The 27,927-nt window shown below is 40.0% G+C and overlaps 1 protein-coding gene across 1 annotated transcript in view; it reads right to left on the bottom strand.

Annotated features, from left to right (window-relative positions):
- The window catches only part of LOC126198463 (regulator of nonsense transcripts 1), a 106,728-nt gene that overhangs the window by 20,866 nt on the left and 57,935 nt on the right, over window positions 1-27,927 (bottom strand). The window contains exons 9-10 of the mRNA XM_049934808.1: window positions 12,454-12,737; window positions 10,106-10,364 (exon numbers count right to left, since the gene is read on the bottom strand). Coding sequence (XP_049790765.1) covers window positions 10,106-10,364; window positions 12,454-12,737 — 543 coding nt within the window. The remainder of the gene's footprint in view (window positions 1-10,105; window positions 10,365-12,453; window positions 12,738-27,927) is intronic.

The raw sequence follows: 27,927 nt of genomic DNA, 5'->3' as shown, positions 1-27,927 counted from the left end.
TGGCTCATCGCTGTCACTCACTACTGGGTGTTCAACTTTGAATCAATGGATGGCCACCATTTTCTCCAGCTCTTTATTATGTAGCTCTCTCCACTTTATCCCGTGCCTCGGCTGCATGGAAAACTGTATCACATATATTAATTGCTTTCCAGGTCTTCAGCATAGTCTCAATAGAGTCGTTTTCACTTCTGTTCAGCAAGGAGACGAGAAGTGAATGTCGATAATGATGTTTAATTGATTCCAAAATTGCTGGTCCAAGGGCTGAATTAGATCTGTCACAATGGGTGGGACAAAGAGTGCTTGTAAATGTGTACCATCGGACTTAGAGAAACATGTGAAGGATGACTGAGGGCATTGTCAATTATAAGGATAGCTTTCAGTGGAAGCTTTTTCTTCTTTAGCTCTTTTCTCACTCCAGTGCAAACGTTTCATGGAAACACAGAGAATATTTGTCTGTCCATCCACGCTTTCTTCTGAGCGCAATACTGCACTGGTCGAGTATTTATATCAGTATGTTGAAAACAACGGGGATGCTGGGATTTTCCAACCACCCTAAGCGGTAGTTTATGAATACCATTTGTATTATAACACGCCATTAATGTGAAGCGCTGCTTCTGTTGCTTGTAACCGCGAGCTTCCTTCTCGTTCTTGGCAGCTTATGTTTTTGAAGGAAGCATCTTCTGAAAGAGTCCTGTTTAATCAGCATTATACAAGGCAACAGCAGTTAAATCTTCTTCCTCTATTATTTTCAGAATCTTGCTTACAAACTCATCAGCATTCTTATCTATAGCTGAGCGACTTTCCCCCGTGACTGTCGGCTGCCAAATTCCGTGTTGTTTTTTCCAGTTTGATATCCAACCTTCGCTCACTGCAAACAAGTTACTACGGCCAAGTAGTTTGTTAAAGGCAGCTGCTTTTTCCTTTATAATCAGGCTACTGACTGGAATTCCTTTACTGTGTTGTTGTGTGAACAATCTATAAACAGCTACGCTCAGTTCTCCATTCTCACTGTTTGGCACAACCTTCAGTTTTCCCAACTCACTATCCATTTCCGTTGACTACTGTCAAATAACATCATCTATCTTTTTGATGTCATAAATAGTTGCTCGTCCAACACTGAACTCAGCAGCAATGGCTTTCTGCGAAGAACCTCGATTTAACTCAACCAAAATTTCGTGCTTCTGCTTGAGGTCTAGCGTAACGCGTTTTCTTTTAGAAGACATGATTCCGAACAGTAAAGAAAGCTACAATTTCAAATACAGTATATAAAGCATTGTTTAACTAAGCATTGTTGCACACGATAATTCATCGTGTATGTGTTTTTGGATGTGCGCTGGATTACTGAGAGGCCAGACTACTGAGTGCCAGATTAGTGAGCGTCTAGTGTAACTCCATTTGCAACATCTTTTGCAGACAGTATTCACATACACTGCTTATTATACCTAGACAATTACATCATAGTACAACACGTAGTTCAAGAGATATGATGTTAAAACTCACAAATTCATGAAAAATTGCTGCATCATGCATGAAGTTTTAATAAATTTATTCCTTACTACTAAGATATTCTTAAGCTGAGTCAAATTAAGGAAATTCCTGACACCTGGCAGCACTTTTGACAGCTTTCAACTGTGAAGCACAAATCCCTGTAAGCAGATACAGTAACCATATATAGATATATGAAGAGGTGTTGCCATAGACACATTTATACTATCATGTTGTAGACACATGAAGCAGCTGCGCCCAGCACACAGAAACTGTCCATGATCATGTCTCTTAATTTGTATACTATTCTTGTACATTATGCATATTTCTTTGTATGACTGTACATGGAAATGAAATTTTTTGCCTTCACCACAAATACATTTAATTTGTTGTTTTCAATTACAATAAAAATTGGCAGAATGAGTACCTGAGCAATGATGGGTTTGCCAGCTAGCGTGTCAACAATACAGCACCCATATGGGCATGACCAACATTGCTAATCAACGGACTCAAATTATGCACTCTGCCAGGTGGATGGAAGATTTCTGCACAAAGACTCAAAATATGACAATATGAACGACATTCAGCTGTGTTCCTGGCATTTAAAGAAGCAAATATTTTACAAGGAAAGCTAGAATGTTATGCATCACAGGTCTGAATTACTAGTTTCGCCAATATACATCAACCTCATGTAAGAACTATAGTTGGCAAATATTTGCAAGGTAGGGAATTTGTATTTGAGACCTGAGGTTAGGTCGCATGTTAATGAAGGGTAATATACATCTCAGTTCCAACATTTTTTTCTGCCCGAAAAAATATCTAATTTTGTTGCCTATAATTAGCAACTGAGCTGCAAGTTAACTTTTCTTATTTGCTATTGACTACAAGTTGTGCTTTAAAAGAGAATTATATGAACAGCATGTCTTGCACAATAATTGTATGTCCACAATACATATTTCTGTGCATAGCAAGATTAGCACTGAGAAACTGCCACTTGCTGTGAGTAATTAAAAATGAAAGTTTATTGCATGGTTTAAATTTTCATGCATTTCATAGTGAGGCTATGGTTTTTAATTTCACAGTTTTTAAATAAACTTGCACATAAATCGAAAGTTCAGGAATTGATAACCGACGATTCTGATATGCAAAAAGAAAACTTAGTGCTACAGCCAGTATTCTAACCCTAATTTGATACATATTTATAAGCACATCTCCCACATTTAGAATACATTAAATTATCCTCTCCCCCCTTCCCTCCAAGTCTGATTCTTTAGACTTTCCCCTTCTCACTCAGTACTGGCTGTAAACTGACCTAATTGTGAGTTGATGTAAATGAAATTTCAAAATGCAGCACGGGACACAAACATATGCATAGTGTAATTTAAAAGAGAAAAGCAAATGTTTTTACAGGAACACAAGTACATTTTAGAACACTGGACTGTCATTAGTATTCCCTCATTATAGCATTTTTCCACATAGAACGTCCATGTTTGGAAGTCCCAGTCCCAATTCCATTAAACGTTCTCCCTCCCTGCTTAGCTCTTTCAAATTTGATGGTATCAGTAGTTTTGCCACTGCAACGTTTGGTGCCAAGAGTTCTGGGAATGGTGGTGGGAGTAGGACATTTGTGCCTGCAGGGTGAGGAAATGTGTACATAGACAGTACTGTTCAGTGCTGGCAACTCTGCACTTCATAAAGATCGTATGCTATGATGAAAATAATGCACAGAAGCAGTTCGTATAGGATGGCAGTAGTTCCGACGAGTTCAGACTTTACTCACAAGTACCAATCAGAGGCAGGGGCAAATCTGTAGCTATCAAACAGTAAACTGAATATTTATTGGCATGCAACTCAAATGCTGGTGTTCTTTGTTCATGTTTTATACTGATACGTCATGGATAAAAAGACAGTCAACAAACAAAGAAAGTGGAACAATATTCCAGATTTTGTGTTGTAATACTATAAACACAAATGGTCATAACAGATAAATTTGCAGTCTTTTCAGTGGTTAGTTGGTAGGTTTAATGACTGAAGGGACGAAACTACGAGGTCATCAGTCCCTCCTACTTGGAACAAGCAAGCCAACAAAACTGAATAACAAAGAAGGGCCTAATGCACAAAACTGAAAGAAAGGAAACCTCAAGGTCTACTGAAGGTTAACAAACTGTAGAGAAAGGAACAAGGAAGAAGAAAGGGGAGAAAGTAACAAAGATGGGCAAGGTGTCATATCCAGGGAGCAACGGAGGGATTCAAAAGCAAAAAGTGCTATGTGGAACATACCTCCCGCCACTTACCAGCGACACCCCACCAAACAACACCCACGAGACTAGTGATGTGGACTGCGTGACACAAGCACAGAAAACAAAGGCAGAACAAGGGGGAAGAAGAGCAAAAGAGCAGGTAGCACAAGGGCTCGAGTGGACCAAGAAGCCCGCAAAGCCATTGCCAGTTCAGAGTAGAAGAGGCAACAGGGCATCCTGCAACTCCAACTCCTCAATGGGCTGCCATTGATCGCATGGGAGGAATTCAGGGCTACAGGTGGAAAGATCAATAGCTAAGAATGTGCAATGTGCCACACTAAAGTGTGTGGGGGCTCCAGTGTTTAAGAGGCAGAGATCAAGCCCTGCCAGCAGGTCTCCAACAACCCTGCCCCAGTCAGTGGTCTCAGTACCACCCCACAGAGGGTTATGGGCATTAAAATCCCCAAATGGAAGGAAGGGGGGGGGGGAGGTGTTTAAGGAGGGTAAGAAGAGTAGGAAGTGTAGGAGGCCAGTCTGAAAGGAGATAAAGTTTGCATATCATTACTCCAAAGTCTAAATGGGTCTGAACAGCCACAGCTTCCAGCGCAGCATGACTCACACCAGAGGCACTAGGGAGGGAGTTCTTCCCCAGATGGCTAACACTACAGAAATAGAATTTAGAAAGGGAGGTCCAACCCTTGAAGAAACTGCTCAATTGCAGTGACAGGGTGTATATGTGGACAAGGAAAAAAATTCCCAGATTTTTTTCACGGTTAAAAATACACTTTTCTGTGTTAAGTGACAGAGTACTTTCTCTCAGAACTGTAAAATTTATCAACCCTTTGAATGGTTAAGGCTTTATACACTGCCGTAGAACTTCCAGCACTTTATAAATCAACACACACACACACACACACACACACACACACACACACACACACTAAGCGCATTTTGGAAATATCTTTGATTTGCAGCAAAATATACACTGCATATTTTCGTATTACGAAAGTGTATATCAGAATTCACCAACCACAGCACGTTAGTTTCCGAAGCACTGAAATCGAAATTGTGATGTGCTTTAGTTAGCCAACCACAGCTGATGTCACATGATCTCACCAGTCGATGATAGCAGATATTCAGAGCATAGGACATGTGACTTAGTCCACCAACAGCAACCAACATCACTGTTCACTGGCGCAAACACACAAATAGGAAAAGTTAATGGTTTAAATTAATATACATAGTGTGGCTACTAGAAAAGCTAAGCGCTCACATATAATACTGGTCTTTCTTGCACGTGTTATACTTTAATATAAATCACACAAATGTGCCAGTAAAATTTTAAATAATACATAAACATCTGGGCTCAAAATTCTTCTAAGTTGTTGGCCCTCAGAGTGTTAACCTTTAAATGAGAATCAAACACACTGTGATTTAAGAAACTGAAAGCACATTCGCACATGTAACATAATTCATGTTGTGTAAAATGAAATTTACTTTGAAACTAATGCTTTTCAGCCACCTTTCCCAGTATTTTCCCACGACCTGTTAGAATTTGTTTCAGCAATTGTCAGAGAGCGCCTGAAAACGGCGATACTGCACGTGCACAGCTACGACTACTTAGGAAGCCTACATGTTCATACCTATATAGCATTAAGAGAGCTTACATTACATTGTAAACAGAACAGAATATCAGGGGGTACTCCAAGAGTATCGGAATTTCATAAACCAGACTAAAATGCATAATTTGACTGAAAGTGCACATTCGTCTGTCCAGATTCACAAAGAAGTAGGACCCAGTCTGATAGTAAGCTTTTCAGTGTGATTTTCGGGTGGCAAATTTTCTTGGAGTACCAGTACTGTATTACCTCATGTTTGGTTTTTTTATTATGGCATAATGCCATATGCGCCAGGGGATAAAAACGGGCACTTGTAACTCAGGAAAACAGTTGACACTAGCCAACACTGTAGAATGAGACACTTCGTTTCAAATAAATTGACTGGCTCTGCGGAAAAAATTAATAAAAGCCAAATTTCTTCAGCAAATCGACAATAATAACTTCAGTGTTCTGCAAGGCAATTAATGTTTGAATGCCAAAAAACTGGAAATAAAATAAAACCAGGAAACTAAAACTAATAACGTATTTTAGCCTTTCATAAGTATGTGAATGCATTTTAATTCACTTGCTACACCTCAGTCACAATAATCCATTTTGTTTTCACTTGATGTGAGGGTTGTAAACAAAGGAGAAACAGCAAAATTACTAAACGTAAACACGGGTCATGTGGAGACTACCGCCCTCTCCATTGCAACTTAGACGGCTATGCGCATGTGTGAATCTGGCAGCTTGGGTTCGCCAGAAGAATTTTTCCAGCTAGTGTCTGGCTGCTAGTTGGTACTGCTGACACAGTTAACAGCCGTACTTCACGTAGCCATAAGTGGGAGCAGGTTCTGCTCGTACACGACTGAACTGCACATGCACACTAGCCTGCTGGCAAATGCTCAAACAAACCTAATGTAAACCATTGTGACGTCACGGTCATGGGAAGCAGTTTGCTGTTATGAAGTATTGCATAGTCTTAGTCCTAAAGCCTCTGACACACTCCGGTGGTGGCAGACGCATGTGTGTGCATTATGTTTTGTTGTTGGAAATTGTGCATTTCCTTTGCAAATTAAATTTATTTTGGTTTTCTTTCCCTCATTTATGTTTTATTGCTGCAGTATTATTCTGCAGTAGCAGGCTAAAATAAAATTCTTTGTTAGAGTTTCAGTTCTTACCAGTCAAAATTACAAGGACTTAACTGAAAAATACAACAATGAAAAATTCCCGGAATTCTAAAAAATTCCCGGGGCGGAGGGGGCATACCTGCGACATGACTTCAGTAGCTGGCAGGAGGATATCCGGGACATGTCTTGCATATAGGTCTTCCACAGGGCTGTGAGCTACAGGGCAAGAGGTTGGAGCTGGGATGAATACGGGTAGACAAACATACTATAGGTTAGATGGATGGAAAGTAGATTGCTGCTGCGAGAGGGATGGGGAGGATAGTGGGGCGGGTACTTTTCATTTCAGTGAATGAAGACAAGTGACTGAAAGCCTGGTGAAGAGTGTGATTCAGCTGCGCCAGACCTGGGAACTACTGAGTCAAGAGGGGGCACTCCAATGTGGCCCATCAGTGGCTACATGAGGGGAGGGACATGAGTGGGGAGACCAAGCACTGGACATTTCTTTGCAGACGAAGTGTGGACATTGACTTTGGTCTGTGAAGGCACCAGCAAGACAGAGAAGAACCCCATAGACACAATCATAGAGAAGGGAAGAAGGGAAAGAGTTCCTGCCTTTTTAGAGAAACAATTCTAGCATTTGCTGCAGGCAATGAAGCTCCTCAAATGTGAATACAGTAAGATAAACCATCTGTTTCTGAATTAATATTTTTCTGAAACATACATACAACCCAATTTAATCTGAAAAAACAGCTTCATAAACAATGATAGAGGTGATTAATAATCCACTAATTATCTCTGTCAAGGTGTAAAAGAGCACACAGTGCCTGGCAATGTGTTTAATCAAACCACCTCCAGACTCCCTCTCTACCATTTCACTATCTAACAGCAAACACTTAAATATTTCCTGGTGAGCTCCGATTTCTCATTTATTATAATGATCGTTTCTCCCTATAAAGATCTCACTGCAACAAAAAATGCCTTTGTTTTAATGACTGTCTCCCCAACTTGCATATCACATGAATGACACCCCCCCCCCCTTTTGCAGTCATACAACAAAAGCTAATCTTCTCTGAACTTTTTCCATGTCCTCCATCAATCCTATCCGATATGGATCCCACACTGCACAGCAATACTCCAGAAGAGGACGAATAAGCTTAGTGTAGGCAGTCCTTTTAACAGACCTGTTGCATCTGGTAAGTGTTCTGCCAATAAAACACACTCTCTGTTTTGTTTGTCCGCCCTCCCACCCCCCAACAAAATTATCTATGGGGTCAATACAATTTAAATTATTTGTAATTGTAATCCCTACATATTTAGTTTAATTGACTGCCTTGAGAAGTCATACTGCAATAGATTCTGATCTTCTGATGACTTTACTAGACAGTAAATAACAACGTCTTCTGAAAACCATCTAAGAGGGGTGCTCAGACTATCTCATAAATCATTTATGTAGATTAACAATACCACAGGCCCTGTAATACTTACACCATGTGATCGAAAGTATCCAGACATACCCAAAAAACACACTTTTTTCATATTAGGTGCATTGGGCTGCCACCTACTGCCAGGTACTCCGTATCAGCAACCTCTGTAGTCATTAGACATCGTGAGAAAGCAGAATGGGGCACACCGCAGAACTCATGGACTCCGAATGTGGTCAGGTGAGTGGGTGTCACTTGTGTCACACGTCTGTACACGAGACTTCCCCACTCTTAAACATCCCTAGGTCCACTGTTTCTGACGTGACAGTGAAGTGGATATGTGAAGGGACACACACAGCACAAAAGCGTACAGGTCAACCTCAGCTGTTGACTGACAAAGACCGCAGACAGTTGAAGACCGTCATAACGTGTAATATGCAGACGTCTAACCACACCATCACACAGGAATTCCAAACTGCATCAGGATACATTGGACGTACTATGACAGTTAGACAGGAGGTGAGAAAACTTGAATTTCATGGTCAAGCAGCTGCTCATAAGCCACACACCACACCGGTAAATGCCAAACGATGCCTTGCTTACTGTAAGGAGCGTAAACATTGGATGATTGAACAGTGGGAAAACGTTGTGTGGAGTGACGAATCACGGTACACAATGTGGCGATCTAATGGCAGGGTGTAGGTATGGCGAATGCCCAGTGAATGTCATCTGCAAGTGTGTGTAGTGCCAACAGTAAAATTCGGAGGCAGTGGTGTTATGGTGTGGTCGTGTTTTTCACGGAGGGGGCTTGCACTCCTTGTTGTTTTGTGTGGCACTATCACAGCACAGGCCTACTTCATGTTTTAAGCACCGTCTTGCTCCCACTGTTTAAGAACAATTCAGGGATATTTGAACACTGTCAAGCACCCTGCTCATAACGCACGACCTGTGGTGGAGTGGTTATAAGACAACAACATCCCTGTAATGGACTAGCTTTCACAGAGTCCTGACCTGAATCCTATAGAACACCTTTGGGATGTTTTTGAATGCCGACTTCATGCCAGGCCTCACTGACCGACATCAATACCTCTCCTCAGTGCAGCACTGAATGAAGAATGGGCTGCCATTCCCCAAGAAACCTTCCAGCACATGAATGAATGTATGCTTGCGAGAGTGGAAGCTGTCGTCAACGCTAAGGGTAGGCCAACACCATATTGAATTACAGCATTACTGATGGAGGGCGCCACGAACTTTTAAGTCATTTTCAACCAGATGTCCAGATACTTTTGATCACATAGTGTACTTGGGGAACACCTGATAGAGCTTCTGTTTTAATCAATGACTCTTCATCAGTTACTACAAACTGTGATCTTTCAGAGAGGAAATAGAGATTACAGTTGCCCAACAAAGACAATACAATTTGATTAGAAGTCATTTGTGAGAAATGGTATCATAAGCCTTCTGGAAATCTACAAATATGAAATCCAACTGAGATCCCCCGTTGATAGCACTCATTACTTATGTTTCACAAGAATGATATTGTCTGAATCTGTGTTGATTATTTGTTAACAGGGCATTTTCTTTGCAGTAACTCATTATGTTCAAACACAGCATATGTTGGAAAATCCTTCTGAAAATCAGGATCAGTGATATGGGTCTGTAATTCAGTGGATTACTCTTATTTCCTTTCTGGAGTATTCGTTTGACCTACACAACTTTCATCTTTGGGTATGGATCTTCTGCGAGCGAGTGGCTGAATATGAGTGCTAAGTATTTGCTATTGTATAGGCACACACTGTAATAAAACTAACTGGTATACAATCTGGACCAGAGGACTTGCCTTTGTCAAGTGATTTAAGCTGCTTTGCTACACCAAGGGTGTCTACTTCTAAGTTACCAGTGTTGGCAGTTATCTTCAATTTGAATTCTGGCACATTTACTTCATATTCTTTGATGAACGAATATCATAAGAAAGCGTTTCATAACACTGCTTTAGTGAGACTATTGTCAGTAACATTCCACTGCTATTGTGCAGTGAAGGTATCAATTGTGTGTTGCTGCTTGTGTACTTTACTTATGACACGAATCTCTCTGGATTTTCTGCCAGATTTGGAGACAATTTTGTTGCGGAAACTATTAAACACAAACACACATGCACCATCGACACACACACACACACACACACACACACACACACACACACACACACACACACACAATTTACGATATACCTGTTTCGCTCCTAGTACAACTGGAACCATGCACTCCGGTTCTGTTGCTTGCATACTTTCATCAATAAGAATTGAATGAAATTTTAAGCGTTGTAAGCGTGGGTCACCTGCACCCACACAGGTACAACAGATAACATCTGCAGCCTCCAAAAGCTCTTTCTCGGCAGCTTTCTTCAGCATGCGGTACCTTTTCTCATCTACAGAGGACAGTTCACCTGTCTCGTCTTTCAACTGCTGTAGCTTCTGCAGTTCGGTATTGCTGTAAATAGATGACACACAACTTCGTTACAAATTAAATTGATTTCAGCATTTAACATGAAGAACAAAAATGCATTCTGGTCACAAAGACACAAATAAATATTGGTCACTTGCATACATCAGTATCTCACAAGCACAAGAAATTTGGCACGGTTAGCAATGACAAATTTCTTCGTGAAGTTGCACCTGAAGCAACAAAGTAACAAACTAAATAATAAATCTAAAATCAAAGATGATGTGACTTACCAAACGAAAGCGCTGGCATGTTGATAGACACACAAACATACACACAAAATTTAAGCTTTCGCAACCAACGGCTGCTTCGTCAGGAAAGAGGGAAGGAGAGGGAAAGACGAAAGGAGAAAGGTTGTGGGTTTTAAGGGAGAGGGTAAGGAGTCATTCCAATCCCGGGAGCGGAAAGACTTATCTTACGGGGAAAAAAGGACAGGTACACACACACACACACACACACACACACACACACACAAACACACAAACGCGCGAGCGCGCGCGCACGCACACACACACGCGCACACACATCCATCCGCACATACACAGACACAAGTAAGTCACATAATCTTTGTTTTTAGATATATTTTTCCCACGTGGAATGTTTCCCTCTGTTATATTCAAACTAAATAATAACATTATTTGTTTAAAAAAGACTAATTTGCATTGCAGCATGATATTTCATCCAGGTAGCACCAATGCAAAAGTACATCACACAACTGACAGAGCGCTGATGCCACAGGTTACAAAGGGCAACTAATTTTGCTGAGATTGGACCACATCAAATCACATAAAATTCTCCCTAACTGCCCCATCGTAACAGCAATGAATCCAAACTAGGAGACGACAAATAAATATTCATGACCTAATAACTGTACTGTGTAAAAATAGAATCAATTTCTGAGTATTAATGGACTAGGACTTTGAGAAATTATTATGATCATCCGAGTCCAAAGCTGAGTAACGAGAAACTGTAACAATTTGACGAGAAATGTGCTATCATAGTACCATTGTTCGAGTCTGCTAACTTACTTTATTATTGTTAAATAAGAACGTATGTGTCACTTTTCAAAGTTATCTCTGCCTTCATGCATGGCTGCAACAGCACTCTGTGTACTGAATTTATCATCTTTCCTCAAAATTATTGCTTTGAAGTAGTAGTGTTTCTTCCATTTTTCCAATAAAAATAAGGTCTTAAATAGCATGGCACGTGATGTACATTCATTAATGGCACTGTTGTTATATGTATTAGCACACCACTGTGAAGCCCTCTCTTTGATCACCACTTTCCATGAAAATGCATGGACGCATACAAGCTACCACAGGCACACGGACATGCGCACAGAGACAGAGAAAGATACAAAGTTACTATGAAACAAAAGCGACATGGCACTTTTAGAGTCTGTAATGTTGTATTTTACAGAGAGATTCGAGTGCAAGCATTTTTACGTTAAAATACAAATTTACAATTTTAGTTATTCTTCTTTGCTTCAACTAACAAAATTGTCTGACCATTTGTCTCACATTAATTACTTTTACTTGAAATTGTTGCAAAGAAATAAAACAGCTGCATACAATGACTGCACCCAACTTACTGACAAGAAACTGTATCTGTGTATTTAAGCACATAGTACTAACTTTGCTAGGAACATTGTTAATAGTATTCAGCAATTTTTAGATCAATGCCTGAAACAGTACTGGTGAGCCAGTCCAGCAGACACAGGCATGAGCATTCACTTGTATAGAGAGTAAAATCCACCTATAAGTCACCAAGGTTGCACCATCAGTATGTGGTTTGCTTAACACAATAAACATGGATATTGTCGTAAACTATGTAACCCAATAGCCTACTGAAGAACAGTAAACTCACTAATGAGAGATTAAGCAGCAATAAAATCATTTACAATGAAACAAAAGTACAGTTGATCTTCTTAAGGATGTGCATTACATCAATGATGGTTAATGTCTTAAGTAACTTGTAAGTACCATGGCACAGTTATAAATGCAGGAGTAATTTTATGACAGTTATTTTTATAAATAATTCTGAAATTACTCCTAAATGAAAAAAAATGTTATCATACCTGTCCATAATTCGTATCTGTTTATGCAAAGCGAGAAAGGAGACGGGGGAATCAATAGCTTCACGCGATTTTGCACAGAGACGAACAACTTTCAGGCCCGTCTGATGAATCTTCTCAGTTAACTGGTCAACAGCTATGTTTGAAGGAGCACAAACAAGTACTGAACCACCACTCTGCTTCACTAGATGGTAAACAATAGTTGCTGATGTAACAGTCTTGCCAGTTCCTGGTGGTCCCTGAATCAGTGACAATGGGCGCTGGACTGCATGCTTCACAGCATACACCTAAAAAATAAATAAATAAACAGAATATTCCAAACAATGAGAGAGAGAGAGAGAGAGAGAGAGAGAGAGAGAGAGAGAGAGCGCACAAGTGACGTAGAATCAGGTAAAACAAACACACACACACACACACACACACACACACACACACACACACACACACACACACACACAAAATTAACTTTCAATCTATTTAGAATTGATATAAGGTGTCTCATTTACAGGCGAACTAGCAAATGATATGTAATGATTATTTAACCACCACCACCAGGAAACCAAAGGAATGCAATCACAGCAGGAGCAAAGAGACTAGCAATAGCCTAAAAAGCTTCACTGGGAAGAAAAACGAGAACATGAAATTTGTAGTGCTCCAGAAGAGAGCTGACTATTAGATGAGCAGGTTTAACTAATGGCGAGGTACTGAATCAAACTGAAGACTAAAGAGCTTTATGGCCCAATTAGTTTAAACTGGAAAATACAACAATGCAAGGAAAAGATAGATTGTTACTTATCATAAAGATGACACCAGAATGTTGGTCTGAGCTGCTGGAGACGGCGGTCAGGTATGTTTGAGTTGTGCTTGCTTGAGCAAATATATATATATGTGTGTGTGTGTGTCTTTTTCTGATGAAGGCTGTGATTGAAAGCTAATGTTTTAGTGTCTTTTAGTTGTGCCTCTCCGCCGTTTAACAAGGCATCTTTATGGTAAGTAGCAATCCATCTTTTCCTTACAGTGTTGATATTCCAACGTACAGTTTCCACTGTTTGAGAAAGATACTTTGAGAGGACAAACACTCACGCATCAAGGAACCATCAGTTTGGTAATGCATGTAAAGTTGGTTGTGTGTGTGTGTGTGTGTGTGTGTGTCCGTCCTACGAGCAGCACAATTAGTGGAAGATTAGTCACAATTCTATGCCCTGAAAATTATGAAAACTGCCCTGGGGAAAAAGTTTCAATTCTGAGAAACTAAAGCAATTTTTATTTTTCGTACTGGAATGTTCATCGTTGAAGTTTAGTAGCCACTATGCATTGGATATCAACTCCAGTCTCCACACAAAGTATTTTTGATTAATCTCTGTGGACCTAGTTACTTTTTATTGTATTGGGGGAATTCCAAGAAATGTATTCCTGACTTAGGTGTCAAATCACTTAAACATAAAAATGGGTTGTATGTTATACGGATCGATCAACAAAGTTCACAAACAGCAATAGAAATATGTAACAAAGACGAATGTGCAAAATATTTTCATTATGTCTGTGGAAGTACTAAGAATGGTCCAAACATTGCTTGATTATTCTGGAACATACCTTATCCACGGGTTGTTGCTCTTTACACAGAAAATGTGAAATGATTTTAATTATCTATTTACTACCAAGATAGTAGCATGCTAAATGTTTGGCAATAAAAATATTTTTCTCTACACCGTAGTCCTAAACAGTAAGTACTTTAAATATTACTGGCTAGGAAATTACTACGGTCATATTGCTGCATACAGAAAGGAATTACTTTCAGTGTCTCATAAGACGGCTTTATCATTCCTGTCTTCCCAGTTAATAAATATTGTCCATAGTTTGTTTTATTTGACAGAATGTTAGTGACAAAGTCACCTTCACCATTACTTTTACTGGCTTGGTTCAGTAACGTCTTTCACAATCACGTGAACTAGGTTTGGCCATAGTGTGCTAAACTTCACACATGCACAATGTGCCACATGCATGCAGCACTGGGCTGCCTGACTTGGCACTACTCAGTCTATCTCTAGCTTGCTTGGTCCTTGTCAGAACTACTCAATACAGTGTGACATTTCATTTAAGTGCGATGTGATACTGTTTCTTCCAGTATTCAGTGTGTCATTTCTCAACAGCACAGTTTTCTTCACCACGGCAGAATGTTTGTGTCAGTGCTGTTTACCTTCTTTATTTGCTTGGGGCACAGGAAGTAAGTTAGGGCTTCAGTGGTTGTTTGCACAAAAAGAGGCACTCTAGCAAAATATCATCAAAAGCCTTCAAAAATAAAAGACTATCACAGTTCCAATTTGAAGAGAAGGGTGAGAATTCTTAATATCTACTACGGAGTTGAATAATCAAAGGTTATCCCAGATTTTCCATAGAAAAAAATTTTAAGATTTAACTGATGATGAAAGAGCAAAAAATTACAATGGCCGAGAGACAATTTGTACAGGATCCATTGTTCTGTACATCAAAAACCACACTGTGCTAAATTTTCAGACCTGGAGCATTTGATAAAATCTGTGGTACAAACATTAAATTTCTTGAAGTTCCATGCATTGTAACACCTTCAGTTTCAACCGTTTTTGAGGGAATTCAACACAGAGTGTTGGCAAAGTATGTAGGTGTAACCATGAAGCATGCCTGGAACAATTTTTTTTATTAAAGTCTAGATATTGTTGAATTTCTGAAGCAAAAAGAAAAAAGTAACCAAAATCAGAAGATCCAGAATGGATGCAGACCTAATTTTTTGAGTGTGCTTTGTGATGGTTCGGAAGATTTGATCTATTTGGCATCACGATAATTTTGTAGCCTTAACTTTGTGTGTGACTTAGAACCTAGGTGTATACTCTCAGATTTGCTCTGTGTCTTGTGGGAAGTATCCTATTTGGCACCCTCTAGCGTAATTCAGTGGTTGCTTTATGCATATGAGAAACTGGTTTTGTGATTTGTATTGAGCAAGGTACTGACTCAATAAAAAGACGGTTTGTGTAACAGGCACAACTAACTATTCTTTGGTCATACAGCACGTGTCACCCAAAAATTCACAAAGATCTTTTCCTAAATTATTTTTACAGTTGCACCTTATCGGAAGCATTAAAGGGAGCTTTGTGCAGTATTATCGTTACTTGCAGAATAATTATGATGAGTGACCATTCATTTATGCAACTTCAGTGGCACATGTTGCCAACAACTGAAGAGGCACAATTTAGCATTAACTGTATAATTACCAGACCTAAAGGGATGGTGCCTTGAAGTAGAGATGGGTCGTTTGCGAACAAACAGGTCCAAAGGAATGGTTCACCAAAATGAACGGAAAGAGCGAGGAACGAATTCTAAGGAATGGTCTTTCATAGTTCACTTCGGTCACGGCTTTCTACATACAGTTCCCGGGAACGGGAAACGGTCGGTCTCATACCCACAACAGGACATCGGCCGGTCTCGTTCCAGCCTCGGCGCCGTTCCTGTCTGCCTTGGTCGGCCGGACTCTTCCTTCTTCGCATGGCCACTCGCAGTTCCACTGGCGACTGCTCATAGTTCAGTATAGAGTTGTTGTTGTTGTTCGATTTGTTTGCTTCCCACGCCCATTCTAGATCTGTTTCAAACCTTTTTTGAACTCTGAACTTCTGGTTCTTTCATATTCTATTCAGAGTCCATGGCCAGTAATTAATATGTAGTTTATAACTACGTAAACTACATAAAAATTATGTGGTATGTAATACAAAAACCTTTTCAGGTACCAAAATGGCGTATCAGCTTACTTCACTATTTCGATAAACAGCAGAATAAATACTTATCAAAAGGCAAGATTTTTTGTCATTACACATGCAAATGACATCTGCACGGCACATACAAGTGGCCATTTTCAGTCTTTTTTTTAATCCAAGGGAAAAGAGCATATTGATTGTTATGGAAGGCAGACTGACTAACAACCAAATGAAGCCCGTTCTTCGTAATGAAGTGTATGGTGTCACATTTTGTGAAGAGAATATGGTAACTCCTACTATATTATTTCAGTGGTACAGGGTGGCGCACGAAAAATCTGCCCCAAGTACTAGACTGCTCTTTCTTGCTTACCAATCATTATCTATTGTTTCGAAGTTGTTTGTATTAGCTTATTTGTTATTTCTTCATTGCCTAATTATTACATGCTTATCTATTCTGCTCATAGCGGTCAACAAATTGTGTGTAATTGGCAAGCAGTCTGTACTCGGGGCCGGTTTTTTGTGCGCCACCTTATATTATTTCACTGCAATCAGCCACATAAAGCTACAGTGGCTAAACGAGAAGTTTTGCAGAATCACGAATATTACAAGTGTGTGGTAATTCTATTATGATAAAAACTCTGTACTCCAGGGGGGGGGGGGGGGAGGCAAGTGCCCCTCTTCGCACCTTCCATCTTCAGTCAACTATGCTACTAATTTTCAATTTTTCATAAGAACCATAGACCAAGCACAATGAAAGGTGAACAAGTAAAAATGGACGGTTCCCGAAAAAGGGCGATCACCAGTCAACTAGTTCCCAAGGATGAATGACTTTGCCCATCTCTACCTTGAAGGGTTCTTCATTGTATATTTTTAAGATTTCAGTACCTTTGTTGTTTGGCAATTAGCTGTGTTGGCACTTGTATACAGCTGCCGATTATCTGCTGTAAGAAACCAAACCTTAAATAAAACTCTGATTACTGAAAACTTATAAAGGGGATCTCAACTCTTTATTATTGAGCTAAAATAAAATTTTCCGTGAATTATATGAATGTGTTGTGTCTGTTTTTTCGGACATGTCTGAAAGGACATGCACCATGCATTCTTATAGTTGATTCGCCTCAATATGCCATGAATCTACAACCTCCAGTGCAGATGCACATTTACATTCGACCTCTAGTGGGAATCTAAAATTAGTTAGCAAGGACATGGATGGAGACTACGGATAGGTGGCACTAGGTGGGAGTGTGAATCAGCCGGGGGGGGGGGCACAGAGACAGTCCACACATTTGTGATAAACACCGTGTCCAAGTGGAACAGTGGTTAACGCAATTGCCTATTAAGTAGGATATCCCCAGTTTGTGTCCCAGTCCTTCACAAATTTTCACTCATCACCACTGATTCCGCATCAAGTCCCAAAGCATCTCATATTAGTTTCTTCGCTTTCCCTTTCCCAAAGATATAAAGCATAAATGAAAAATCTCTTAAAATAACATACAGAAAAGAAAAGGCAAAGATATTAAGATTTGTCTGTCGGCTACATAAGAGAATAAGACTTAAGAGATGGGAGACCAAAGTTTCTCCAAGGGTACGCAATGTTTGAATAACTCATGGGAATGCAGCCAGGTGACACTGCACACTAAGTGCTGTGCAAGTGAATTTAAAACCAGAGTGCAGTGTTTACTATCTGATTCAGCATATCACAGGATTGGTACTGACCTACCAAAAAGTGTCGAGAGAAAGACTAACAGCCTCCTGGGGAAAAAAAAAAATTCCTTGTCAAAAGGGTCTATCAATAGTCTTTAATATTTACTGTGCTGTTGCCCAGTTTTCTGAGCTTCAAAGAGCCACAAAGAAGGCGTTCCTCTTCATCTGATTGTTCGTAACATCTTTACCCTGACATATTGTGTAGCAAAACATCTTGCAACTGTGTTGATCTCACTAGCTGATCATTGTGAGCATCACATTAAAAACTCAGCATATTTCTCAGGTTTAATAGAGTCAGTCTCTCTCTCTCTCTCTCTCTCTCTCTCTCCACTCATGTTCCTCTGTTCAGTTTGTTGTGGTTAACTGCAGTTAGGTTTGGTGTTGAGTTAACGAATCTATTTCATAATGTGTTGACTTCCATCTATCTTTTTATTCGATTCCTAATATTATGAGCAGACAGATGGAGTTCCAATGGGAAACTGACTGTCATCTATTACGGCAAATTTCTTTCTGAACACTTCGAGGAACATACCTCCGAGTATGCTGCTTTGAAATCTGCATGTTTTTTTCAGATAGGCAGATGATACTTTTGTTCAATAAAATTTTTCTGGTTTTCTGACCGCATTGTCAATATCCAAAACTACAGATGTTGCACTGTTGCAAGTGACCTCCATCAGGGTGTTTTTGTTTACTGCTGAATGAGAACACTGTTTCTTATATACCTGTAGACGTGGCTGTTCTCTAATTCTGACAGGCTGTTAAGGATGAAGGACAGCAATGTTAGAAGTTCTTTATTGGTGTTTTCTGTTATAAGTTCTATATTGGTACTTTTATTATTTCTTTTCATTGGTGGAAACCTGACTTTTTGTTTGGTGTTTGCATTACTGCTTGTGATGGGTGGAAATCGGCAAATGGAAAACCAGGCAGCAATTGTGATGTGGCGTTGTTTTCCAGCTTTCTAGCTCCGGCTGAGATGCACCAGTACTCCATGTACCTGCAGCCGCTACGCTCTCCCCTGTATCGGTTTGTATGGCTTCACTTAAGCTGTTGTCCTACGATGATGTTATTGCTGGCAACCAAGAGGTCTTTAAGTTGATACCAGTCTACTGTATTCATGTTGGTGGGTTGCTTGGCTATTTCTATTGCTTCTCTATAAACTTCCTCCTGACAGTAAGAGGCTGTCTCGTCAGTATGAAAGCTTCACCAAAATCAATCTGTTTACTGCACTGATCCTGCTGTTCTTCCACCACTGATTTGGTGTATTGTCTTAGTTGGAAATATCTTTTTCGTGTTCAGATATCAGTGTGCTGATGGGTCATTCCGTCTCACCTACATACACTAATCCACATTCGCACCTGATTTTGTAAACTCCGGCAGTATGTAGTTTGTCAATTGCATCTTTTAAACTGGGTCATGCAGTATATAGGAAGCCAACCAGTACTGACAGGTACCTATATACCTCCTTTCATCATCACCCTATGCAGATGAAATCCGCGCTGCACGCTTTAACCGAGAGGGCTCACAGGATCAGTGATAAGGAACATCTAAAGGGTGAATTACAAAACGAAGTCCATTTTTTGGTGTTAATGGTTATGTGAAGAAACTAATAGATACAACTAAGGTGACAAAGAATGAAGGCAACAGATAAAAAAAAATAAATAAATAAAAATAAAAAAAATAAAATAAAATAAAATCGCTGTATCATTGTGTGTTCAAGGTGTCGCTGAACGGGGGGGGCGATGGGGAGGGGGGGGGGGGGCAAATTCTCTGCTGAGCAGGCATCAAGTCTATTTTCCGAAGCAGCAGCAGGACAAAAAGATGTTCTTTGCACAATGAAAGATGCAGTTGACAAACTACATGCTGGAGTTTAAAAAAATCAGGTGCGAATGTGGATTAGTGTATGTAGGCTAGACAGGACGACCCACCAGCACATGGATATCTGAACATGAAAGATATACCCGACTAAGACAACACAAGTCAGTGGTGGCAGAACAGCAGGATGAGCGCGGCAATCAGACTGATTTTGGTGAAGCTCGCATACTGATGGAACAGCCTCTTACTTTCAGGAGAAGCAATATCATTATTACAGGATGACAGCTCACATGGAGCAATACACTTGCAGGAGACCACACCAGCCAAAGGTACGTAGAGTACTGGCGCACCTCAGCCAGCACTACAAAGCAGGAAAACAACGCCACCTCACAACTGCCGCCTAGATTTCAATTCGCCGATTTCCACCAATCACAAGAAGTAATGCAAACACCAATCAAAACGTTGGGTTTTCACAAAAAACAACAACCTTCTAACATCTCTCTCGTGCATCCTTAACAGCCTATGAGAATTAGATAACAGCCATGTCTGCAGGTATATCAGAAACAAAGTTTTCTCATTCAGTAGTAAACAAAAACACCCTGAAGGAGGTCACTTGCAACAGTGAAACATTGGTAGTTTTACATACCGACAATGCTGTCACAAACCAGAAAAATTTTATTGATTGTGACAATGGCCGCCGAAGCCTTGCTTATAGATATTTTTGTTGTTTGTCCTCGTAGCAGTGAGAATTTGAATTCAACCACCTGAATATTTATTTCATGATGGACGTGGGAAATGATGGTTGCCTCCCCTTCATTGATGTGTTGGTTGGGAGAAATGCTGAGGGTACAATGGTACATACTGCTAATGGAAAGTCATCTCACACTGACTGTATCTATAGGCTTATAGTTGTCATTATCTAGATCAACGTGAAGGGGTATGTTGTACCTCTAATCACAAGGCCCAAGTCATTTCATACTAGTCAGCTGAGTTAACTCATTTTGGAGTCCCCTTCCATCAGAATGGAAACTGTGGAAGGCACAGTAGATGTGTGTTGCTCTATCAACTGAGTGTGCACCGGGTTAGTGATGATGAAACCAAGTTGGCACTATGCTATGTCCCTTCTGCCTTACACAGGGAGCATCTCCTACAAGATTTGTCTGATCTTGCAGAAATATGACTTGAAATGTGTTTTCTGACCATCTAAGATTAGGGTCCTTTTAGGTTACATCAAGGATTATCTTGGTTTGCATAAGATGGATGTGTATCATATGCCCTGCAGTTGTGCTAAGTCATATACTGGTCAGACTTTGCTAACTATGGAGTACCAGTGTACTGAGCATAAGCGCCACATACGCTTACAACAGCCGAGCAAATTGGTTATTGCAGAACACTGTCCTGGAACCAGTAAGCCTATGGAATATAATATGGAGACTGTGGCGTATGGACTGGTATGGACTCTGAAGTCTATGGATTCATTGCAGGGGGATACAGATAGTCATGCAAAGTACTTTTCGACATGTTTTCTGAAAATGTTTCCTTAGCAGCTCATTCGACAGCCCAAATGTAATGGAAATATCTTAGGCTTCATAGCTACAAACAGGCCTGACCTTACTGGCAAAGTCAGCGATCTTTATGTCATTATAACAACTATGGTTACAAAAGTTTGTAAATCAGTTAAGAAGGCTAGGAGAGTGTTTCTGCTAGAAAGAGCAGGTAAGCAGTTGTTAAACATCTCACTTGCACAATGGATAGACATCACTTAGTTCCACTAAGGCGGCTGAAGAGGAATTATGGACAAAGTTTAAGCAGATTGTAAATTATGGTTTGAAGAATTATGTGCCTAGTAAGTGCATTAAGGGCAGAGAAGACCCACCATGGTTTAATATCTAAATTCGGTTCAAAAGAGAACCCACAAGTGACGACAAGCAAAGGTTAATAGATATGTGTGCACATCTGAAAAGATTTATGCACTAAGCATGTAACTACTACCACTATCTTACCTTAGAAAAAGATCTGGCAGGGAACCTGAGAAAATTCTGGTCCTATGTAAAATCACTATGTGGGGCTAATGCTTTCATCCAGTCGCTTGTTGACCAGTCTGGTGCAGTGAAGGTAGCAAAATGAAAGCCCAAGCTTTACATTTTCTGCCCAAGAAATTGTTGATGCAGGAGAATCGTACAAACATACTGTTGTTCGACCATCAGACAGACTCTCATATGGACGACATAGTAATAAGCATTGCTGACATAGAGAAACAACTGGAGGACTTAAAAACAGAGACTCACCAGTTCCAGATGGAATCCCAAATTCAGTTTTTCAAAGGGTACTCTAAGGCATTGGCCCCTTACTTAGCATGCATTTATCATGAACCTCTAGTCCAGCACAAAGTTCTAAGTGACTAGAAAAAAGTGCACACGACTTCCGCGTATAAGAAGGACAAAAGAATGGACCCACAAAATTACAGACCAATATCCCTAACATCGGTTTGCTGCAGGACAGTTTAACATATTCTCAGTTCAAATATAACACTTTTCTTGAGACCAAGAAGCTTTTGTCCATGAATCAGCATGGTTTTAGAAAGCATCATTCATGCAAAACTCAGCTTGCCCTTTTCTCAAATGATATACTGTGAACTATGGATGAAGGGCAACAGGTGGATTCCATATTTCAAGATTTCCGGGAAGCGTTCGACACAGTGCCCCATTACAAGCTGTTAAGGAAGGTGGAAGCATATGGAATGGGTTCACAAATATGATAGTGGCTCTAAGACTTCTTAAGTTATAGAACACAGTATGTTGTCCTAGATGAGGAATGTTCATCAGAGACAAGGGTACCATCAGGAGTGCCTAAGTAAGTGTGATAGGATCGCTGTTCTCTATATACATGAATGACTTTGGCAAACAAGGTGGGCAGCAAACGGCGGTTCTTTGCTAATGATGTGGTGCACAGAAAGGTGTCGTCGTCGTGTGACTGTAGGAAAATACAAGATGACTTAGACAAAATTTCTAGCTGGTATGATAAATGGCAGCTCACTCTACATGTGGAAAAATGCAAGTTAATGCGGATGAGTAGGAAAAACAAGACCATAATGTTCACATACAGCATTACTAGTGCCCTGCTCGACACATTCATGTCATTTAAATATCTGGGCATAACGTTGCGAAGGGATATGAAATGGACCAAGTAAGTGAGGATTGTGATAAGGAACACGAATGGTTGACTGATTTATTGGGAGCATTTTAGGAAAGTGTGGTTCATCTGTAAAGGAAACCACATATATGATGCTAGAGTGATGTATTCTTACTGCTTGAGTGTTTAGTATCTGTGCCAGGTTGGAATGGAGGAGGATATTGAAGCAATTAGAGGTGGGCTGCTAGATTTGTTACTGGTAGGTTTGAACAGCATGCAAGTGTTAACGCAGATATTCTGGGAACCCCTGAAGGAAATGCAAAGTTTTTTTGAGGAACATTACCAACAACATTAAGAGAACGAACACACACACACACACACACACACACACACACACACACACACACACACACACAGAGGATGAGAGTGACACCACCCTTTCCAGAACTGCTCTGCTCTGCAAAACGAGGTTTAAAATTCACACCAGCAGTGCGTATCTGCTGCAGTTTTGCCTTGAAAATGGCAGGATGGCAACCTGCTGAACTGCAGGAGGTTGTCGACATTGACACTTGGATGCATACCTGTTCTTCTTTGAATAGTTCAGAGGTGTGTGTGTGTGTGTGTGTGTGTGTGTGTGTGTGTGTGTGTACTATATCTATCTAGATGGGTATAAGCTGTCAAACTATTTGGTAATAGAGATAAAAACTGAAAAATAGTTAATTGATACAAGCAATAGATAGCATTTTCTGAGCTGCTGGAGCTGGCAGTCATGTGTACTTGTTTGTGTTAACGAATGATGTGCACTTCTCTTTCTTTTCCTGAGGAAGCAGATCATATTGTGAGGGTGAAGGGAAGTTGGTTGTATTATTAGTGCAAGTCAGTGACATAGTTACGGTCTGACTGCACAATGCTGCATGGTGTATAATTAAATCAAAATAACCAGGCTGGTTACTCAAACATGGAAATAAAAAAATTATTAGGGAATTCCAGACGTGAGGAGAAAGAGTGTCACGAAGCTCCCGATAAATTAATGAAAGGGGGGCGGGGGGAGGAGGGGGGGGGGGAGTGGGAGCAGTTTAACACAATGACTTCTTTCCTCTCACCTGAGCTGTATACCACCTACAAGCAGTAGTTTAACAACAGTTTTTAAACATCAATAATTTACATGTAATAAAATTCATATAATTGTCACACTTTGAAATATTAACTATTTTAAAATTTATGATTTATAAAGTTCAATAAAACTCCATTTCAATGTTAGGTTAAAAAAGTAAAATTCCTGAGATTTTTTTGAAATCTCTAAAATTCTCCAAGTTCTTCCTTACTTTTCTAGATAAAATTTAGTACCCTGAGAATTCCAGGTTGCAATCCTGATAACTATATTTCTATGATTACTGTGGCATATCACATATTATTATTGACTCATAGAAAGTAAAAAAAAAAGATGTACACTTACTAACTTGCTATCTGGATTAGGCTCTATCACAACATGTTGAACAATTTGGTGATTTCAAGCAGTACTAGCTTTTACTATGAGGCCTTCATGCATTAAACAGAATGCTACAATTCTTATGAATCATTAGGCTGGAAAACTGAAGTCATCTGTTTAATCCAATTTCTATAATAACTGATAGACTATAATATTTACTATAATGACAATGAGTTGCTGTTGGAACTGTCCAACTCAAACAGATACCTGGGTGTAACACTTTTAGGGATCGGAAATGGAGCAATCACATAGGCTCAGTTTAGGGTAAAGCAAGTGGTAAGACTTCATTTTATTGGTAGAATACTGGGGAAGCGCCATCAGTCTACAAAGAAGACATATCGCTCTCATAGGGATCACAAGGATAAGATTAGAATAATTACAGCACACACAGAGACATTCAAACAATATTTCTTTCTGCGCGCCATAAGAGAATGAGAAGAAACCCTAATAACTGGTACAATGGGACATACGCTCTCCATACACTTCACAGTGTTTGCAGAATATAAATGTAGATGGGTAATAAAAGAAAAACGGATGATATTGATTAGTTATACTGGAGTCTGCACTGACATATATTCACAATTTAATATGAGAAATTCAAACACATACAAGTGGTACCCTAACAATAGCTGGATCTCTGCACTAGTTATATATCAGTTATACAGGGTGTTACAAAAAGGTACAGCCAAACTTTCAGGAAACATTCCTCACACACAAATAAAGAAAAGATGTTATGTGGACAAGTGTCCGGAAACAATTTCCATGTTAGAGCTCATTTTAGTTTTGTCAGCCTGTACTGTACTTCCTCAATTCACTGCCAGTTGGCCCAATTGAAGGAAAGTAATGTTGACTTCAGTGCTTGTGTTGACATGCGACTCATTGCTCTACAGTACTAGCATCAAGCGCATCAGTACATAGCATCAACAGGTTAGTGTTCATCACAACCATGGTTTTGCAGTCAGTGCAATGCTTACAAATACGGAGTTGGCAGATGCCCATTTGATGCATGGATTAAAATGGGGCAATAGCCGTGGCACGGTACGTTTGTATCGAGACAGATTTCCAGAACGAAAGTGTCCAGACAGGAAGACGTTCGAAGCAATTGATCGGCGTCTTAGGGAGCACGGAACATTCCAGCCTATGACTCGTGACTGGGGAAGACCTAGAACGACGAGGACACCTGCAATGGACGAGGCAATTCTTCGTGCAGTTGATGATAACCCTAATGTCAGCGTCAGAGAAGTTGCTGCTGTACAAGGTAACACTGACCACGTCACTGTATGGAGAATGCAACGGGAGAACCAGTTGTTTCGGTACCATGTACAGCGTGTGCAGGCACTATCAGCAGCTGATTGGCCTCCACGGGTATACTTCTGTGAACGGTTCATCCAACAATGTGTCAATCCTCATTTCAGTGCAAATGTTCTCTTTACGGATGAGGCTTCATTCCAACATGATCAAATTGTAAATTTTCACAATCAACATGTGTGGGCTGACGAGAATCCGCATGCAATTGTGCAATCACGTCATCAACACATATTTTCTGTGAACGTTTGGGCAGGCATCGTTGGTGATGTCTTGATTGGGTCTCATGTTCTTCCACCTACGCTCAATGGAGCACGTTATCATGATTTCATACGGGATACTCTACCTGTGCTGCTAGAATGTGTGCCTTTACAAGTACGACACAACATGTGGTTCATGCACAATGGAGCTCCTGCACACTTCAGTCTAAGTGTTTGTACGCTTCTCAACAACAGATTCGGTGACCAATGGATTGGTAGAGGCGGACCAATTCCATGGCCTCCACGCTCTCTTGACCTCAACCCTCTTGACTTTCATTTATAGGGGCATTTGAAAGCTCTTGTCTACACAACCCCGGTACCAAATGTAGACACTCTTCGTGCTCGTATTGTGGACGGCTGTGATACAATACGCCATTCTCCAGGGGTGCATCAGCGCATCAGGGATTCCATGCGACAGAGGGTGGATGCATGTATCCTTACTAACGGAGGATATTTTGAACATTTCCTGTAAAAAAGTGTTTGAAGTCACGTTGGTATGTTCTGTTGCTGTGTGTTTCCATTCCATGATTAATGTGATTTGAAGAGAAGTAATAAAATGAGCTCTAACATGGAAAGTAAGCGTTTCCTGACACATGTCCACATAACATATTTTCTTTCTTTGTGTGTGAGGAATGTTTCCTGAAAGTTTGGCCGTACCTTTGCCTTTACAAATGTCTGCTTGTGTCTGTGTATATGCGGATGGATATGTGTGTGTGTGCGCGAGTGTATACCCGTCCTTTTTTCCCCCTAAGGTAAGTCTTTCCGCTCCCGGGATTGGAATGACTCCTTACCCTCTCCCTTAAAACCCACTTCCTTTCATCTTTCCCTCTCCTTCCCTCTTTCCTGACGAAGCAACCGTTGGTTGTGAAAGCTAGAATTTTGTGTGTATATTTGTGTTTTTTTGTGTGTCTATCGACCTGCCAGCGCTTTTGTTTGGTAAGTCTCATCATCTTTCTTTTTATATATATATATATATATATATATATATATATATATATATATATATATATATATATATATATATATATATAATGTGTGTGTGTAATTGTTTACGGGTGCATTACATACATATTCAAAATGTGTGCTGCAAAGGAGTTTCAGGACACACACACACACACACACACACACACACACACACACACACACACACCATCACTGATTATTTACAGTAGTGCTTCAGACTATAATACATACAGGAGGTGTTCAATACATGAAGTGTTGAGCACTACCAGGATATATAGATTTTTTAACCACCAGTATGTGACACAGGAGAAGTTCAATCAAAAAGGTTAAACATGTTTTGAGTGCTCCGCGAATTTTGACTTTCAAAAAATATGGATCAAAGAATTTGCATTAAATTTTTAGAAAAATGGAATAAAGTGCGTTACTGCATTCGAAATGTTGACTGTGGATTTTTGCAAATCTGCTATGAGTAAGACAAGTTTACATGCGGTATAACAGGGTGTATACGTGGACAAAGAAATAAAATTCCCGGATTTCCCGGTTAAAAATACACTTTCTCCCGGGTAAAACCACGTGTTTTCCGTGTTAAGTGACAGTATATTTTCCCTTATCAACCCTTTGAATGGTTATGGTTTTATACACGGGCGTAGAATTTTCCGACACTTTACAAAATGAAACTCAGGGAAAAAGACACGTTTTGAAAATATCTGATGTGCAGCAACATGCACGCTGCGTATTTCCGTATTACAAAAGTATACATAGGAATCCCATCAAACACCGCATGTTACTTTCCAAATCATTGAAATCCAGATTGCGATGCGCGTTTGTAAGCCAGTCATAGCTCATGTCACGTGATCTCGCCGGCCGATGGCAGTGGATATTCAGAGCATAGGACACGTGATTAGTCAGTCAACAGCAACATCACTGTTAAATAGCACGAACACACAAACATGGAAAGCTAATAGTTTAAATTAATATACATAGTGTTGCTACAAGAAAAGCAAAGTTTTCACATATAATAGTGGTCTCTAAGGTTAATAATCCGCAAGAGAAGCTAAGCTTTCGCATATAATGGTGATCTGTTTTGCGC

The sequence above is a fragment of the Schistocerca nitens genome, chromosome 8 (genome assembly GCF_023898315.1).
Source record: "Schistocerca nitens isolate TAMUIC-IGC-003100 chromosome 8, iqSchNite1.1, whole genome shotgun sequence".
Taxonomy (NCBI): domain Eukaryota; kingdom Metazoa; phylum Arthropoda; class Insecta; order Orthoptera; family Acrididae; genus Schistocerca; species Schistocerca nitens.
Note: the sequence above shows the minus strand (reverse complement) of the source record. Positions and strands in the feature narration are given on the sequence as shown.